General features: G+C 39.8%; 1 protein-coding gene across 5 annotated transcripts; it reads left to right on the forward strand.

Annotated features, from left to right (window-relative positions):
* The first annotated feature begins 857 nt into the window (after positions 1-857).
* On the forward strand, positions 858-17322 carry HAUS1 (HAUS augmin like complex subunit 1). Of its 5 annotated transcripts, none has more exons than XM_081790810.1 (10): positions 858-978; positions 1764-1938; positions 7074-7209; positions 8821-8955; positions 10192-10315; positions 10716-10781; positions 11975-12046; positions 12286-12333; positions 13808-13892; positions 17021-17322. In XM_081790810.1, exons 1-9 carry the CDS (start codon positions 949-951, stop codon positions 13856-13858), a joined length of 837 nt encoding a protein of 278 aa, XP_081646936.1. In that variant the 5' UTR covers positions 858-948; the 3' UTR covers positions 13859-13892; positions 17021-17322. The 5 variants fall into 5 exon arrangements, with proteins under 5 accessions (XP_081646936.1, XP_078291406.1, XP_081646937.1 ...); XM_078435280.2 differs by lacking the exon at positions 17021-17322 and adding an exon at positions 15628-15978; XM_081790811.1 differs by lacking the exon at positions 17021-17322 and adding an exon at positions 15750-15978.
* The last annotated feature ends 1411 nt before the right edge of the window (positions 17323-18733 follow it).

An 18733-nucleotide genomic window follows, 5' to 3' on the forward strand; every position in this document is an offset into this window, starting at 1 on the left:
AATGTTTTTATTTATTTTTGAGACACAGAGAGAGACAGAGCATAAGCAGGGGAGGGGCAGAGAGAGAGGAAAATCCAAAGCAGGCTCCAGGCTCTGAGCAGGGCTTTAACACACGGACTGTGAGATCATGACTTGAGCCGAAGTCGGACGCTTAACCGACTGAGTCAACCAGGCGCCCGACTGTTTTATTTTTTAAAGCAAATTATGTTCCTTTTTAAAAAATAAATGTTATTTTGAAGAGGACGAGATTGCATGAGTGGGGGAGGGACAGAGACAGAGAGGGGAAGAGAGGGGGTTGGGGGAGACAGAGAATCCCAAGCAGGCTCCGTACTCAGTGCAGAGCCCAAGGTGGGGGCTCATCCCACCACCCTGGGATTATGACCTGAGCTGAAATCGAGTCTGAAGTTCAACCGACTGAGCCACACAGGCGCCCCAGCTGGCAACTGTTTTAAAATAGCCTCCAGCACAGATAGCTCTTTGGGAGTGAAAACTAAGGGATAAGATAAAGATTGCTGCGGCTCATATTGCTCAGGTAAAAATAAAACATTTAACTTAATGCACTCCGTGTGGAAGAAACAAATATCAGTTATCGGAAAAACAAGTTGCAGGTTTGTTTGTTTTTTAAAGACAAATGATTCAAGTCAGAAATAAAAATATAAGAAAGAAAAAACAGGCTGGTTCTAGACAGGTGTACTTCTCACCCAGGAAATGATACCACGGAGAGCGGAGAGAGCGTAGAAGCAGCAAGTGAAGAGAGGCTCCGGTGCTGGAGTCTTCCACCAGCCTGGCCCAAGGACTCAGAGGCCCAGAGTCCTAGTAAGAAACCACAACTCCCAAAAACCCTTGGCCCAGAAGGGGCGGGACCAACGGTGTATGGGCGGGGCCTTCCGAGCGAGCTCGGCACTTCTCTCGTGAGGAGCTTCTCGAGAAGTTGAGGGAACGGCGGCTATGGAAGCACAGGAAGAGAAAGAGGCGCAGGTGATGGGGCGGGAGCCGGGCTTTGCGGCCTCTTGGAAACGGCGTCTTTGGCGACACACTCCTCGCCCGCGCATCTCCTGGGCGCACCATTTTTACTTTTGTCCTCCCCTTGCTCCGCGGATCGGTCTTTAGTCCGCCTTGGCGATCTGGGAGCCCGACTCCGCTTACACCCCCCCACCCCCCAGAAAGGGCGTTTCCCTTCCTTCCCCGGGCCTCTCCTTGCTGGGACTCGGGCTTGGACAGCGGTTGAAGAGTCCCCTGGTAGGAGATCCCTCTCAGCCGACTGGAGTGGGACTTCCAAATCCAGACCCACCTTACAGCCAAGCTTCCCCGTTCACCGCTGCTTCCTAGTAGGATTTTCACACCTGACCTGATTCCTCGGCCTGCATCCCAACTCTAGGTGCCTCCCAGAACAGCGGGGCTTTTGGTGTGTTGTTGGGGGCAACTCTTTTTTTTTTTTTTTTTCAGACTTTTCACGTATAAGAAAGCTTGAACACCTTCATATTGAGCTTTAAAATTATCCGAGTGATGCACATTATTAGCGTATACAGCTTTGTAGCTTTAGGAAAATATGGATTGTTTTATGGTAATTTTTTTATTTGTGCTTGCTCACTTTTGTCTCCTGACGTCTAGTATCTCTCTCCGTAAAGACAAATTATAATGTAAAATAAATAGAACATTTCTACAACACATTTTCTTTGCTTCTGATCACTTCTTTCGAATATTTGCTTCATGCTTTTACAATAAACAAGGTTTATAATCTTTGCTTTTCTTTTAATGGTTAGGTTGCTGCGTGGTTGAAAAAAATATTTGGAGATCACCCCATTCCGCAATATGAGGTGAATCCTCGGACCACGGAGATTTTACATCACCTTTCAGAACGCAACAGAGTCCGGGACAGGGATGTCTGCCTGGTGATAGAGGACTTGAAACAGAAAGCAAGCGAATATGAATCAGAAGGTGAGATTAGTAAGAGTTTTGAATGAGGTAATAACTCGAGATGACTACATTTTATATATAACGTTAAAGTATACAAGCTTTAATTTAAGGTAGACTGCTTGTTAGTTTTGCTTCGTTATTTTACCCAGATTTGCCTCCCATTCTGTTACAGCAACTTAATAAGCAATAAATTTCATTGTAATATAAATTCAATTGGTACTCTGATAGCACAACAGTAACCCCTAAAACATGAATCTAAACGTAGCCTGACATACAAGATGCCTGTGGTTTTTCACTTACATATCTTTTTGATCTGTTTCCCCGTCTCCATGATTTAGTTACAGTGAGCCATTGGGACATCTGAGGCGGCAGCCATGAACTATGAGACTTGCACAAGTCACACTATTAGTATGTATGCTACGCCTGTGTAGCTTGAAAGAGTGTATTTGGGAAACCTGTTGTTTTTATAATACTAACCACACATTAAAAAACAATTGATAAAAGTCTTTCTATGGGTCAGAATATACAAAAGAGGAAAGAATTGAGACTTGCAATTGCCCTGTATTTAACTAACTTACATGTGTGGCATGTGTTACATTCCATGTTTTGAGTGTAGTGCAATTTATATTGTAATTCTATGTGTGGGCTTTTTTCCTGCTTTCTTTTAAAAGTTAACATACAGCAAAATTGACTTTTTGTTTTGGTGTACTGCTTTTAGAATATATATTACATTTCTATGACCCAGCAGTACTTTGTATGCATATTATGTTATACAATTGCTTTTTAAATCAGGAGAAAAAAATATGCATTTATACTCTTTATAATTCCCTGGCCACCTTTCCTGGTGTTCATTGTTGTTTTCGTGTGCATTTGAATTATTGTTTGGGGTCACTTGCTTTTAGCCTGCAGAACTTCCTTTAGTATTTCTTATAAGTCAAGACTGCTGGCAACCAATTCTCTCAGTTTTTGTCTATCTGGGAGTCTTTATTTGCATTCATTTTTGAAAGATAGTTTTGCTAGATGTAGGATTCTCTGTTGACAGATTTTCTTTTAGAACACTTTCCACTATGTTGTCCCATTGCTTTCTGGCCTCCACTGTTTCTGCCAAGAAGTCAACTGTTAATCTTATTGGGGTTTCCTTGTAAATAACACGTCCTTTTTCTTTTGCTGTGAGAACAAGATTGTCTCAAGATTGTCTCCTTATCTTTTACTTCAACATTTTTACTTTGATATGTATGTTTGTGGAGCTCTCTGCATTTATCCTACTTGGATTTGTTGAGTTATTCCTTGAATGTGTAAATTATTGTTTTTCAATAAATATGGGAACTTTTCAGGCATTATTTCTTTGACTATTTTTTCTGCTTTTTCTCTTCTGTATGACCATTGTACATATGTTGATGTGCCTAATGTTGTTCCTCATTTTTCTGAGGCTCTTTTATTTTTCACTTTAAAAAAAAATTTTTATTTTATTTTATTTTATTTTTTTTTTTTTAACGTTTATTTATTTTTGAGACAGAGAGAGACAAAGCATGAACGGGGGAGGGTCAGAGAGAGGGAGACACAGAATCTGAAACAGGCTCCAGGCTCTGAGCTGTCAGCACAGAGCCTGATGCGGGGCTCGAACTCACGGACCGCGAGATCATGACCTGGGCCGAAGTCGGCCGCTTAACCGACTGAGCCACCCAGGCGCCCCAAAAATTTTTATTTTAGAGAGAAAGAGCACACAAGCAGGATAGAAGGGGAGAGAGAGAGAGAGAGCTCCATAGCTCAGCAAGGAGCCCGATGTGGGGCTCGATCCCACAACCCTGGGATCATGACCTGAGCTGAAATCAGGAGTTAGACACTCAACCAACCGAGCCACCCAAGTGCGCCCACTCTTTTCCTCTCTGTTCTTCAGCTTCCATAATCTCTTATCACTTTATCTTCAAGTTCACTTATTATTTATTCTGCTACTTCAAATCTATTGTTTGTTTTCTCTAGTGAACTTTTCATTTTAGTTATTGTACTCTTCAACTCTAGAATTTCCATTTATAATTTCTATCTCTTTTTTTTTTTTTTTAATTTTTTTTTTCAACGTTTTTTTATTTATTTTTGGGACAGAGAGAGACAGAGCATGAACGGGGGAGGGGCAGAGAGAGAGGGAGACACAGAATCGGAAACAGGCTCCAGGCTCCGAGCCATCAGCCCAGAGCCTGACGCGGGGCTCGAACTCACAGACCGCGAGATCGTGACCTGGCTGAAGTCGGACGCTTAACCGACTGCGCCACCCAGGCGCCCCTCTATCTCTTTTTGATAGTCTATCTGATACAACATTGTCCTTATACCTTTTGTTACTTCTTTAATCATGGTTTCCTTTAGTACTGTGAACATATTTATTATGGCTGTTTTGAAGTCTTTTTCTGACAAATCCAATATCTGGTCATTCTGACAGGCAGTTTCTTTTGCTTACATTTTACTATGGGTCATGCTTTGTCGTTTTGCATGCCTGTATATTTTTTGTTGGAAACTGGACATTTTAGGTAATGTAGCAACTCTGAGTACTAGTCTCCCAACACCCCCACCGCCCCAGAGCTTGTTTTCATTGTTGTTTTCTTATTTACTTAGTGACTGACTGCTTTTAATGAAGTCTATTTACCCCTGATGGTGTTAAGCCTCTGATGTTGCTCCTCAGGGAGGCACAGACTTAAGTACTCCCACAGTCACTCTGGGATGTCAGTGGTTTTGGGGACTGTCTTACTCTCTTTCATAGACCACATCCAGGTGTAAAATTCTGGTAATTGACAGCTGATTATTGTTTTCAGCAATGCTGTGGGACATAAATTGTTCTACAAGCTAATTCAATCAAATTCTGGCACCCTTAAAGGAGTAGTTTTACAGGGCAGTGTTTGATATTTGTTGTGACCCAAGGATGGCCCCTCCTAGATGTCTTATTTTCTGGTTCTCCCATGTAAACTAACTAGCCCGCAGTTTGACTCTTTTCCCAATTGCTTTTTACTATAACTTCCATTGTTTTCGAGAGTCTCCTTAGGCTTGGACTTCTCCAGGCTCTGTTGCAAATGAAATCAGTTCCTTTGGGAAGATACTGGGCATTATCTCTTCTATGGCTTGCTTCTTCCTTTGCACAAAAATCTCTGAGCCAGTGATCTGGAGGTGAGGGTAGAGACAATAGCCAGCTTTTCTCCAAGTGACACCCTAGTGTAGATGCTGAGTGCTGGGTGGACGGGGGAGTACAGCAGACTTAGGTCCTCTTGACTTGACTTTCCTGGTCTGAAGTCATCACCTCATGAGCTGGTGCAAGGGCCCTCAGGGCCCTGGTATTCTCAGCATGGTAGATGCTCACCCACGGTAGAGCTTGATACTAAGAACAGTGGCTGGGTGGGGGAGCCCACACCTCTCATCCACATTCATCTAGGACTTAGTCTCAGCAACAGAGAGCTGGTGGCAGGATGAGAAACACTGAAGTCCTATTCCTCCCGGAAACAAAGCCCTCTGGCTGGGAGCTGGGGGCAGAGGGATCCCTGTGTTCTTGACTACAACAGTCTGGAGTGGAGTCTCTGCCTCCCTGAACTGGGAGAGAGAAGGAGAGAGTGGTTTTGGTTTACATATCACAAACTCACCTTCCTTACTGAATTGTCATAGATTTTCTTGAATAGATGTTTCTTCATTTGCTGTTTGTTCTTAGGACCATTTCCAGAGGCTTTAAATCATTGTGTTTTAGTTCTGGTTTTGTTTTTGTGTTTGTGTTTTTACATGGTTGGGTGTCTTTGTTTGTTTGTTTGTTTACAAATTTCACCACTTTGACTGGACAGCAGGTATGCAGAGCTCTTTGCACTGGTAGGCTGGAAGCCTTAACTCCTGGTCTATTGATTTTTTTTTTTTTAATATTTTATTTTTAAGTAACTTCTACACCCAACATGGGTCTCAGACTCACAACCCCAAGATCAAGAGTCACGTGCTCCATCAAGTAAGCCAGACAGGCACCCCTGGTCTCTTGATTTTTTGACAAGGGTAACAAGACAATTCAGTGGAGGAAAAAAATAGCCTTTTCAATGACCAGTGCTGGGCTAACTGGATATCCACATGTACAAGAATGAGGTTGGATCCTGCCTCATACCATATGTAAGAATTAACTCAAAATAAATGAAAAACCTAAATGTAAGAGCTAAACCTAAAACTCTGAAGACAGCATTGGTGTATATCTTTATGACCTTGAATTTGGCAATGGTTTTGTAGCTATGAGTCCCTAAACACAAACAACAAAAGAAAGAGTAGATAAATTGTACATCATCAAAATTAAAACTTTTGTTCTCAAAGGACACCATCAAATAAGTGAAGAAAACAACCTACAGAATGGGAGAAAACATTTATAAATCATATCTGATAAGGGACCTGTATCTACAACATATAAAGAACTCTTACAACTCAATAATAAAAAGACATATTACCCAATTAAAAATGGGAAAGGGATGTGAATATACATCTCTCCCAAGAAAATATAAAAATGACCATTAAGCCAGCATTATTAGCCATCAGGGAAATGCAAATGAAAACCACAATTCCTTTTCACACCTATAAGGAGGGCTATAATCAAAAATAAAAATATTCGGGTCTTGAGTAACCATTTATTAAGTTCTGTGAATGACCACTATGCAAAAAAAAAAAAGACAAATAATAACAACTGTTGGTAAAACAAACAAACAAAAAAAAACTTGTTGGTAAAGATACGGAGAAATTGAAATCCTCATACACTTCTGGTGGGAATGTAAAATCATACAGTCCCTTTGGAAAACAGTCTGGCAATTCCTCAAATGGTTAAAACATAGTTACCATATGACCCACCAGTTCCACTCCTAGGTATATACCCAAATACGAAATGAGAAAAGACAGAATGTAGATTAGTGGTTGCTAGGGCTTCATGGGTTGGGGAATTGGAATAGGATGACTAAGAAATGGTGGGGTTTCTTTTTGGGGTGATGAAAATGTTCTAAAATTGATTGTATTGATGGGTATACAACTCTGTGAATATACTAAAAGCTATTCAGTTGTATACTTTAGGTGAGTGGGTTATATGGTATATGATAAGTTGTCATTAAAGCTGTTAAAAATTAAAGTAAAACAAACATCTTAGTCACCATAGAACTCTTATATCTTTTCAGCCAAGCACCTTCAAGACCTTCTCATGGAAAGTGTGAATTTTTCCCCTGCCAATCTGTCTGGCGCTGGTTCTAGGTACCTGAATGCTTTGGTTGACAGTGCAGTGGCCCTTGAAACAAAGGATTCCTCACTAGCTAGGTAATTCTTGTGACAGTTTTCATTTCTGTAATCATAGGTACTGTAAGGTCTCAACTAAGGACTTTTTGTTTCACTGGGTAATTCTATATAGGAAATTAACAATAAATCCCAAAACACTGAATTTACTTAATTCCTTCTTATCATTGCTAGTAAATGTATGTATTTAATTCAGATAAACCTGGCATTGTTTAAATTTTAGTGTTTTCTTCTTTCAGGATTAGGTTTGTGAAGTTGCTTCTCACATTTGTTTGGAAAGAAATTAGGTAACACTTACATTATTCCCCGTAAACAATAAGAAAAGCAGTAGCCTAAATTATCTTATTCAGGGGCACCTGGGTGGCTCAGTCGGTTAAGCGGCCGACTTCGGCTCAGGTCATGATCTCGTGGTCCGTGAGTTCGAGCCCCACGTCGGGCTCTGTGCTGACGGCTCAGAGCCTGGAGCCTGTTTCAGATTCTGTGTCCCCCTCTCTCTGACCCTCCCCCGTTCATGCTCTGTCTCTCTCTGTCTCAAAAATAAATAAACGTTAAAAAAAAATCTAAATTATCTTATTAAGCATAGTGAATTTTGGTCATGTCCCTGCCCTACTGGGTAGAGTAGATTACGGACCTTTATTCTTTGTGACAGGTATTCCACTTATGTAATGACATTATTCTTTCTAGCAACCCTAAGAGGAAACTAAAGCTCAGGAGAGGTGTATTAAATAACTTCTCCAAGCTGGTAAATGGCAGATTTGGGATTCAAACCCAGCCTGACCCCCAAGTCCACGTGATTACCGTTGGTGGCCGTATCTCAGCTAGGACTACCACTATAACTTACAATCCGAGAACTGTATAGCTATTCTACTTAATTGCCCATATAAAACTTGGAATTTATATATATTCTCATGAAGTAGTGTTTCAGGTATAAGAACATAAGAAACCTAAACTTGAATTCAGTCAATTCAGCAGACACCAAATACCGGTTATACGCTAGGCATATAGCTCTGCGCTGAGGAAGCAGAGATGAATAGGATAATAATTGGCAGCAAGGACAGTCTCTGCTCACAGTCAAATAGGGGAGATGGGTATGTAAAACTATAGCATAGAGTGACACCTTTAACTGTATAAGAATGTACAACCTGTTGGTAAGTAGTACAGAGAAAGGGGTAGTGAGTTCCAGAACCGGAGTGAATCTTATTTGAATTTTAAAAGACGAATTGAAATTTACCTGAAGAAGAGCTTTCCAGGAAATGGGAACAGCATATAAAAAAATACAGAGAGGAGCGCCTGGATGGCTCAGTCAGTTGAGTGTCTGACTTCAGCTCAGGTCATGATCTCATAGTTCATGAGCTTGAGCCCCATGTCAGGCTTTGTGCTGACACCGTCGAGCAGGCTTTGGATTCTCTCTCTCTCTCTCTCTCTCTCTCTCTCTGTCTCTCTGCGCCCCTCCCCCAGTCGCGTGTACGCACTCTCAAAAATGAATAAATGTTAAAATTTTTTTTAATTATTAAAAAAATGCATAGAGCATGATTACAGAAGAATCCACATTAAGACAAAATCATTGTTAGAAATGAGGAATAATTATCATTATTGTCCTTAATGTCCATTTACGTGACCAGATCCTTTTTTTAGTTTTATCCCCGCAGTGAATGATTTGACGTCTGATCTTTTCCGTACCAAATCCAAAAATGAAGAAATCAAGCTTGAATTGGCAAAACTTGAAAAAAATCTAACTGCAACTTTAGTGTTGGAAAAATGTCTACGAGAGTAAGTAACTGAGTTGAAAGTGGTGATGATGTTTGTTATACAGGCAGTAACAGGACAGTGTCAGATTTAGTTTTGACAGTAGACGGGATTTAAAACAACACATTAGAAACTGGAGTCCATACATGGTTTTCTAAGTAAAAAATGACTTGGGTGGAAGTAGGGATTGGGTACAGACTTTCACCTTTTACTTCATACTTTTTCTTACCATTTTTTCTCTTTTATTAATAGCCTGGGGTTTGGGGCGCCTGGGTGGCTCAGTCATTTAAGTGTCCATCTTCAGCTCAGGTCACAATCTCACGGTTTGTGAGTTCGAGCCCCACATTGGGCTCTGTGCTGACAGCTTGGAGCCTGGAGCCTGCTTCAAAGTCTGTGTTTCCCTCTCTCTCTCTGCCCCTCCCCCTCTCACACTCTGTCTGTCTGTCTCTCTCTCAAAAATAAATAAACATGAAAGAAAAAAATTAAAAATAATTAAATAGCCTGGGTTTTATAATTTTGAAAATGTATGTGAATTTTTCTTTTTAACTTATAAGCCATGGTGCAACCTAAAGTCACATTATATTTGGTTGCCCCAGAGATTAGATGCTATAGATCAGGAGTGTGGATATGCACAAGTAATTTGGTGGTGTGTAAATTTATTTAACAAATATTAAGTATGTGTATGCAAGGCACTGTATCATGTCACATTTAGGAAAGAAGGCTTTGAGACTTCCATAATTCAAATTGCTTTAGGATATATTAAATCACTTTTTTAAATAGCAGGTTCACTTTCTCCAAGAATAATTGGCATAGATTAATCTTAAAATTACTTAGTATTCCATGAGAAAAATCCCAGGTGGCAACATGGAGTGGAGAATGACCTGGGAGAATAAACCATAGCTAGTCCGGGATATAAAATCTGTAGTAGAAAGTAGCAAGTATGTTGTCTACTTTTGGCTAATCCAGAGTATTTTTTTAATAATAATTCCACTGAGGAGAAGAAAATGTTTTCAACTCTACTTTTCTTTTTCAATATATGAAGTTTATTGTCAAATTGGTTTCCATACAACACCCAGTGCTCATCCCAAAAGGTGCCCTCCTCAATACCCATCACCCACCCTCCCCTCCCTCCCACCCCCCATCAACCCTCAGTTTGTTCTCAGTTTTTAAGAGTCTCTTATGCTTTGGCTCTCTTCCACTCTAACCTCTTTTTTTTTTTTTCCTTCCCCTCCCCCATGGGTTCAACTCTACTTTTTAAAGGGATCTAAAGAAGGCAGAGTTGCATCTGTCTACGGAAAGGGCCAAAGTTGACCATCGTCTTCAGAACATGGATTTCCTAAAAGCAAAGTCGGAGGAGTTCAGATTTGGAATCAGAGCTGCAGAGGTTTGTACAAAGGACTGAATATATTTAGTTCTTTTCAGACTTCTTGTCGACCTCATCCTCACAACTAGACATATGCTTACTTTTTTACAGATAAGGGAACTACAGAGAAGATAGGTCACTTACCCAAGGTCACGTAGCTGCTTAGCAGTGGATCCAGATTCAAACACAGGCAGCCAGGCCCCCAAGCCCGGGGGCCCCAACTCTTAGCGCTGAACCCACCTTGTCACAAATCTGTGACTGTTTGAAATGACCCACATGCAGCATAGAACTGCTTAGATGCATGTGGTCTTTCATCTATGATTTGTAGCTTCTCTTTACTGTGTTATATGATGAAAATATGTCACGATGGTCACTTTGAAAATACTTTTTTTCACTAAACTCCCTTTTTTTGTAATTATAGGAGCAACTTTCCACCAGAGGCATGGATGCTTCTCTGTCTCACCAGTCCCTCGTAGCTCTCTCAGAGGTGAGCCTATTTTAACCCAATTTAGCTTTCTTTAGAATCTTAGCACACAATCTGCCTTTTCATTTGCTTCTTTTTAGAGAGCTTTATTCACTATTGACCTGTTTTTCTTTACCTCTGTACTTTATGTTCACTAGTATTTATACCTTTATTACGTGGTTAGCTGTATCTATCCTCACATTTGTTTGGTTTCCTTTATTTACTACTATATGCCAGAAACTCTTTGCTAGAGTCCGTTATATATTATTGATTTATTTATAAAATACATTTATTGAGGGATTATGTGCTAACCATGTAGGTCCTCTTCTTCTCTTTCCATGTACAGTAAAAATGCAGGCCCCAAAACTCATATAGGGTGCAATTCTAGGTTTTTAGGTTATGTAAGTGTTTCATGTATTTTGATAGGAAGAGGAAGAAAGAGGGGGCTTTGTTTTATTTTATTATTACTTATTTATTCTTAAGATTTTTTTATACTTTGATTTGGGAATCTAAAGTTGACAATTCATAAGTATGTATTTGAGATTCTAATTGTTCCCTTACATTCTGATTCCTCTTGATCACATTGTTCTGTCTTCCTAGACAGCATATTTAGATCCTAGTCTTTTTTTTTTAAGATTTTATTTCTTTTTCATTTCTTTTTAATTTTTAAAATACTTATTTTGAGAGAGAGAGCAAGAGAGCAGGGGAGGGGCAGAAAAAGAAAGAGAAAGAATCCCAAGCAGGCTCCATGCTGTCAGCACAGAGCCTGACATGGGCCTTGAACTCAGGAACCGTGAGATCATAATCTGAGCCAAAATCAAGAGTCAGGCGCTTAACCAACTAAGCCACCCAGGTGCCCCTTTAAAGATTTTAAGTAATCTCTACACCCATTGTAGGTTTCAAACTTAAACCCTGAGATCAATAGTTGCATGCTTTACCAACAGAGCCAGCAGGTGCCCCATTTAGATCCAATTCTTAATAAATGGGAGTATAACTTTTCTATTTTAAGCATCTAATAAGGATTGTTTCCATTGGAAGTGAGTTTGTTATTCCTATATCTTTGAACCTCATTTAACACATTGATACAATTTGATATATTATTTAAAATATCTTAATGTTAACGCTTTATTATGTTTTATTTCAGAAATGAGCAATATTTAGTTGCATTATGAATATCTCTATCACTCTGTGACTCTTGGATCTTTTTCCACCCCCAGAAATTGGCAGAACTAAAACGACAGACAATACCTTTGAAGAAAAAATTGGAGTCCTATTTAGATTTAATGCCGGTAATTATTTTTATGAATTAAAAAAAGTCGTCGCCAACTTTCCCCGGGGGTACTAACTGATCATGAAAATACTGGGTTCATGTTTAAGGCTTTCAAGTCTCCGCTGAGTTTCAGTGTTGTGTGTGCACTGGATACACTCTGTAAGGTGTTTTGCCTTTTGAAAAAGATTGTTGCACTTTTTCTCCTTGAGTCCGAGTTGAAGCAACATAATCTTTCCTTGTTTTATTTTTCTTTAAAAGAATCCGTCGCTTGCTCAGGTGAAAGTTGAAGAAGCAAAGCGGGAACTAGTAAGTAGTTCCAGTTTTTTTCCTTCCTATTTTTTAAAAATAAAGGAAAAAACACTGATATGGCTACAGCTCCTTCCACCCTTCTTTCCTTCCTATTCCAAGGTAAACCACGGTCTCAAAGCTGTTGTGCGTCATTACCATGCGTTTTTTAATACTTTTTTGGATATGTGTATGTGTTTCTTTGCATAAAAAATATATAGTGACCTTTTATGTCTTTTACATTTTCGCATAGATTTTCCTAATTGGAAAAGGGGGGTTGCAAGACAGAATATTCTTTTTTTTTTTTTAAGTTTATTTGTTTTTTTTGAGAGAGACAGACAGAGCAAGCAGGGGAGGGGCAGAAAGAGGGAGAGAGAGAATCCCAAGCAGGCTCTGTGCTAACAGCGACCCGGGGCTCAGTCTCACAAACCATGAGTTTGTGACCCGAGTTTAAATCCAGACTCGGATGCTTAACCAGTTAAGCCACCCAGGTGTCCCAAGACAGAATATTCTAAGCAAATGAATTAACAAAGGTGTATGAGCTGGAAAACGGAGGACTTTTCCAAGCTTTGACAAGTGATGCGGCCCAGCTGTTTAGGGGTATGCAGTGGACAATAGGACTAAAGAAGGTCAATTGGTTTATGATATAAAGGACCTTAAATATAAAGGGAGTTGAACTTGGAGGCTGTTTGGGACCACTGAACATTGCTGTGTGTTTCTTAACTTTCTAAGCTAAAGAGAAATGAAATGTGATCAGAGCTATGCTTTTTGATTAGGCCAGTTTTTAGGAAGATTATTCTGGAATCAGTATATAGGGTAGATTAGAAGAAGGAGAAAGAAAACTGCAGAAACGGTTGGTGTATGTAGACCAGGTGAGAAGTAATGAGAAAGTGTCAACGAGAGAAGAAAAGAGGTGACGTGAGAGATGTTGAGGAAATGCATTGGTCAAGCAGCAGAGGTCAGAAAAATGTGTTCATGTGTCTTTACACTGATACACTGATTCATCTCTCTAAAGGGTTTTTCCCCCTTGAGATGTTAACTAGAATCAGGGGTCTGAAAACTTTTAGGGTGTGGGAATGAGGGGGGCGAGGTAAAAGCAAGGAATGTCTAAACACATATTTAATATTTATAATTGTATTTTTAAAAATTTCTGTTTTAATGTTTTTCTTTTTTGCTTCCCTTATTTTTTTTTTTTTTTTTTAACATTTTTTATTTATTTTTGGGACAGAGAGAGACAGAGCATGAACGGGGGAGGGGCAGAGAGAGGGAGACACAGAATCGGAAACAGGCTCCAGGCTCCGAGCCATCAGCCCAGAGCCTGACGCGGGGCTCGAACTCACGGACCGCGAGATCGTGACCTGGCTGAAGTCGGACGCTTAACCGACTGCGCCACCCAGGCGCCCCTTGCTTCCCTTATTTTAAATAACACTAGAAGTTAGAGGACCTGTTTTATATCCTTATTTATAGAATTTATGGTGGTTCTTTCTTCCTTTAGGATACCATTGAAGCTGAGCTTACAAAGAAAGTAGATATGATGGAACTGTGACCAGAGTCCAGTAAGCTTCATCGTCCCTAACAAAGTAAATTGAATAGGACTTGAAAGAATTGTTTCCTCTCCTATACCTTAACAATTTAACACCTGTATAATAATGTCACTGTTGATGGAACAGTGGTTTCTGGTTGTGTATTGCATTTCTGTGCCCAAATACACAGTTTTCATATTACAAACTGTTGTGGGTTTTCTATGTTGCTGACAGTTAAGTGTCCCTCGGTGGGTCTCTTTGGTCAACATTATGACAGTTGTCATGCAGTCACTTGTGAGGCCAACTAAGTGAAGAGTTCTGTAACTCAACTTACGTTTCTCCCCAGCCCTCCCTCTAGGGTTATGCTGCCTTCCTTCTGATCAATCACCTGCCTACCTCCAGATGTTAATATATGCAGGAATTTAGTTGAAAGAGATGACCTTTTAAATCAGTAGTAGAGAGACAGATAATTCAACCCATGGTGCTATATCCTTATTTCATGCCTTATGTCAGGATAATCCCAAGGATCAAAGATTTAAATGTTAAAAAAAAAAAAAAAGACAGTAAGAGAAATCAGGGAAACGCTTTAATGTTTTGACTTTTAAATAATCATAGAGTCAATAACAGAGGACCCAAATCCAGGAGCCATAAATGAAATGATAGAATTATTTGAAAATTTGGATTAAAAAACTCCTACATGGCAAGATCTTTTATAAGTAAAATCAAAGGCCGTTACAAACGTGGTATAGGGAAAAAGAAGGAGAAAGTTTTCATTGTGTTCCTTTTTGTACTTTGAAAAATTTTGTACCATGTGATTAAGAAGCAACAAGTTTAATTAAATTTATTTTATTTATTTATTTTTAAAGTACTATCCTCTGTCATGGCTTTTTTTTTCTTTTAATATTTATTCATTTTTTGAGAGAAAAAAAGAGCGTAAGTAGGGGAGCGGCAGAGAGGGAGGGAGTCACAGAATCCAAAGCAGGCTCCAGTCTCTGAGCTGTCAGCACAGAGCCCGATGCGGGGCTTGAACCCACAAACTGAGAGATCATGACCTGAGCTGAAGTCAACCACTCAACCAACTGAGCCACCCAGGCACCCCAGCAACCAGTTTACTTTTTAAAAAAGAGGAAAATGAAACAATGAGGGGTTTTGTTTTTGCAATCAGTTCTTTTTTTAATGTTTATTAATTTGTGAGAGACAGAGACACAGCATGAGTGGGGGTGGGGTTAGAGAAAGAGGGAGACATAAAATCTGAAACAAGCTCCCTGGTCTGAGCTGTCAGCACAGAGCCCAATGCAGGGCTCAAACTCACAAGCCGTGAGATCATGACCTGAACTGAAGTCAGACGCTTAACCAATTGAGCCACCCAGCCACCTGCAATCAGTTTTTTTAAAGGTTACCTAAATGACCTTAAAAATTTCCCACTCCTTTCCCACAAATATGTGGAAATATAATATACAAAGGACATTTGTATTTCCTTTTTTGAAAACTGTCCATATCATTTAGCCATGTAGATATAGTGATTTTGTCTTTATCTTAACAATTTATAAGAGCCCCTTGTATATTAGCTAAATTAATCTTTTGTGATTAGCTCTGTAAATATTTTTCCCAAGTTTGTCATTTTTCTTTTGACTTAATTCCAGTGTTTTTGGTAAGGCAGCTTGAATTGATTGTGGAAATGACCAATCTGTCCCTGGGCACTCACCCGTTGTGTGGTGACTTTGCTACTTCTCCCGTCCAGAGATGAAGTCTGTATCTCTACCTCTTGGCTTGGCCTTGTGATTTGTTTTAGACAATGAGACAATAGCGAATGTAACAGAAGCAGAGGATTAAAAGCTGTGTGTTGGAGCTTGCCCTTTCTTATGGCTCTGGAATTCTGAAACCACTACGTAAAGCAACTTGAACTGTTGGCAGATGAGAAGCTACATGGAGCAGAAACAAGTGATTCCAGCCGAGCCTTGCCCCCACCCAAGACAAGCAGGCTGCCAACTGCCAGCCATATGAATGAGGCCTTCTTAGACTGTCCAGCCCCCGTCAAGCCACCAGCAGGCAGCAGAGATCAACCAACCTGGCCTGGGCCAGAAGCCCACAAAGTCAACGTATATATCATGAGAAATAATAAATGATTGTTATTTGAAGCTTATTTTGAGTTTTGGGCTGATTGTTAGCTGCGGTAGCTAATTGATAAAAGTAGCTTGTGAAATTAATGTTCAAAGTAAAAGGAGAACAAAAATATACACTGTAAGAATCAAACTTAGGACCAGCATAATTTTATAAAAACAGTAATTATATTGTTTTTATTTTAGTTTGTTAATGTTTACTTTTGAGAGAGAGAGAGAGAGAGAGCACGAGTGGGGGAGGGACAGAGAGAGAGGGAGGCACAGCATCCGAAGCAGGCTCTGAGCTGTCAGCACAGAGCCCAATGTGGGGCTTAAACTCACAAACCGGGAGATCATGATCTGAGCCGAAGTCGGATGCTTAACCGACTGAGCCACCCAGGTGCCCCTAATTTTTTTGTTAATGTTTATTTATTTTTGAGAGAGAAAGACAGAGCGTGAGCAGGAGAGGGACAGAGAGAGAGAGGGAGACACACAATCTGAAGCAGGCTCCAGGCTCTGAGCTGTTAGCACAGAGCCCAACTGTGGGGCTCAAACTCATGAACTGTGAGATCATGACCTGAGCTGAAGAACAGACAGAAAGAAATTAGCAAGGATACAGAGTATTTAAACAACACAATTTACAAACTTGATCCAATGGACATACAAAGAATCCTATACCTACCTGCCACGGGATACATGTTCTTTTTAGGTGTATCCAGAACATTTCAACAGTTGTCCAGGGGCTCCTGTCTGGCTTAGTTGGTAGAGCATGTGACTCCTGATCTCAGAGTCATGAGTTCAAGCTTGGAGATTGGGCATGGAGCTTACCTTAAAAAAAAAAAAATTGTCCCAAGAGTGGGCAGTAAAGGAAATCTCAACCACTACAAAAGCACAGAAACCCCATGCAGCATGTTCTCTCATCACAATGCAATTAGATAAAAAAAATAAAAGTTCTATGTTTGGAATTTAAGAAAAACATTCTAAATAACCTATGCATCAAATAATAATATGAATTAGAAAATATTTTGAACCAAACAGTAATTAAAACTCTGAAGGTCAAAACGTGGATTTCTGCTTTTGGCCCAGGTGGAGAAGAGTGATCAGACTGACTGCCTTGATTTACACAGAAAAACAAACAAAAATTAAGAAGCAATAGTCTTCAGATACTGAACAACAAAGAAGCACAGGACATTCATTGATAAGAGAAAAAAATTAGGTGAGTCCTATGATTGCCCCAGCTTACTACATGGAAATAGCTAAAACTGGCTAACTTTTGTGTTTCGGGGCTCCTGGGTGGCTCAGTCGATTGAATGTCCGATTTTTGATTTTGGTTCAGGTCATGATCCCAGGGTCAAGGGATCAAGCCCCATGTCAGGCTCCAGGCTGAGTCTAGAGCCTGCTTAAGATTTTCTCTTTCCCTGGTGGGGGTGGGGGGTGGGAAACAGGTGATGGGCATTGAGGAGGGTGCTTGTTGGGATAAGCACTGGGTGTTGTATATAAGTGACGAATCATGGGAATCTACCCTCCGAAACCAAGAGCACACTATACACTGTATGTTAGCTAACTTGACAATAAATTGTATTTAGAAGAAAAAAAAAAAATAAACAGGTGAATCTGAAAAGAAAAAGAAAAGTTGCATATATAATTACAATTTTGTGAAAACATCTGTGGCTTACCTTTTTATCAAGACTACAGAATGTAATAAACTCTCAGTGTATTTTATATAAGAACTTATGTTACAAGAAGATGATGAAGAAAAAAAAGATGATGAGGGTCTAAAAAAAAATAGATTCCCTCTTTCCCTCTGCCTCTCTCTGCCACTAATGCTCTCTCTCCCCCTCTCTATCTAAAATAAAGTAATAAATTAAAAATATTGGATCTTCAAAAAAAAATTTTGTCTTTCAAAAGATACCATTAAGAAAGTAAATATGGGTGTTTGGCTGGCTCGGTGGGTGGAGTACGCGACTCTTGATATCAGGGTTGTAAGTTTCAGCCCATGTTGGGTGTAGAGATTACTTAAAAATTTTTTTTTTAAGTGACTAGACAATCTGCAGAATGGGGGGAAATACTTGCACATCCCATATCTGATAAGGTACTTGTATCCAGAATCTGTAAAAACTTACAACTCAATAATAAAAGGCGGGATGCCTGGGTGACTTGGTCGGTTGGGCATCTGACTCTTGACTTCAGCTCAGGTCATGATCTCACAGTTCATGGGATAGAGCCCCTCGTTGGGCTCTGCCCTGACAATGCAGAGCCTAGTTGAGATTTTCTCTCTCTCCCTCACTCTCCGCCACTCCCCCATGCTTACCCTCTCTCTCTCTCTCTCTTTCTCTCTCTCTCACAATAAGTAAATTGACTTAAAAATAATAATAAAAGGCAAAAAAATCCAATTAAAAAAATGGATAAGGTATTTGAATAGACATGTCTCCAGTGAGACATGTACAGTTGCCCAAATAACCACATGAAAAGATGTTTGACATCATTAGTTATCAGGGAAATAAAAATCAAAACCAGAGTGAGATATACTACCCCCTGCTCACAAGCTGGCTAGGACAAAAAATTACAAGTGTTGGTGAAGATGTGGACAAATTAGAACCATCCTACACTAATGGTAGGAAGAAAATGCTAGAGTCATTTCAGAAAATGGTTTGGCAGGGTCTCAAATGATTAAATATAAGGTTACTGTATGACCCAGCAATTCAACTCCTAAGTATATACCCGAAAGAAATGAAAACATATGTCCACACAAAAATTTATACATGAATGTTTGTATTAGCATTATTCATAACAACCCAA

This window comes from Panthera onca, chromosome D3 (assembly GCF_046562875.1).
Source record: "Panthera onca isolate mPanOnc1 chromosome D3, mPanOnc1 haplotype 2, whole genome shotgun sequence".
NCBI classification, from domain to species: domain Eukaryota; kingdom Metazoa; phylum Chordata; class Mammalia; order Carnivora; family Felidae; genus Panthera; species Panthera onca.

Coding starts and splice junctions, on each gene's coding strand:
- HAUS1 (XM_081790810.1), top strand. CDS start 949: ATGGAAGCACAGGAAGAGAAAGAGGCGCAG. Junction 8,956..10,191: donor TTGGAAAAATGTCTACGAGA/GTAAGTAACTGA, acceptor TACTTTTTAAAG/GGATCTAAAGAAGGCAGAGT. Junction 12,334..13,807: donor AAGAAGCAAAGCGGGAACTA/GTAAGTAGTTCC, acceptor TTCTTCCTTTAG/GATACCATTGAAGCTGAGCT.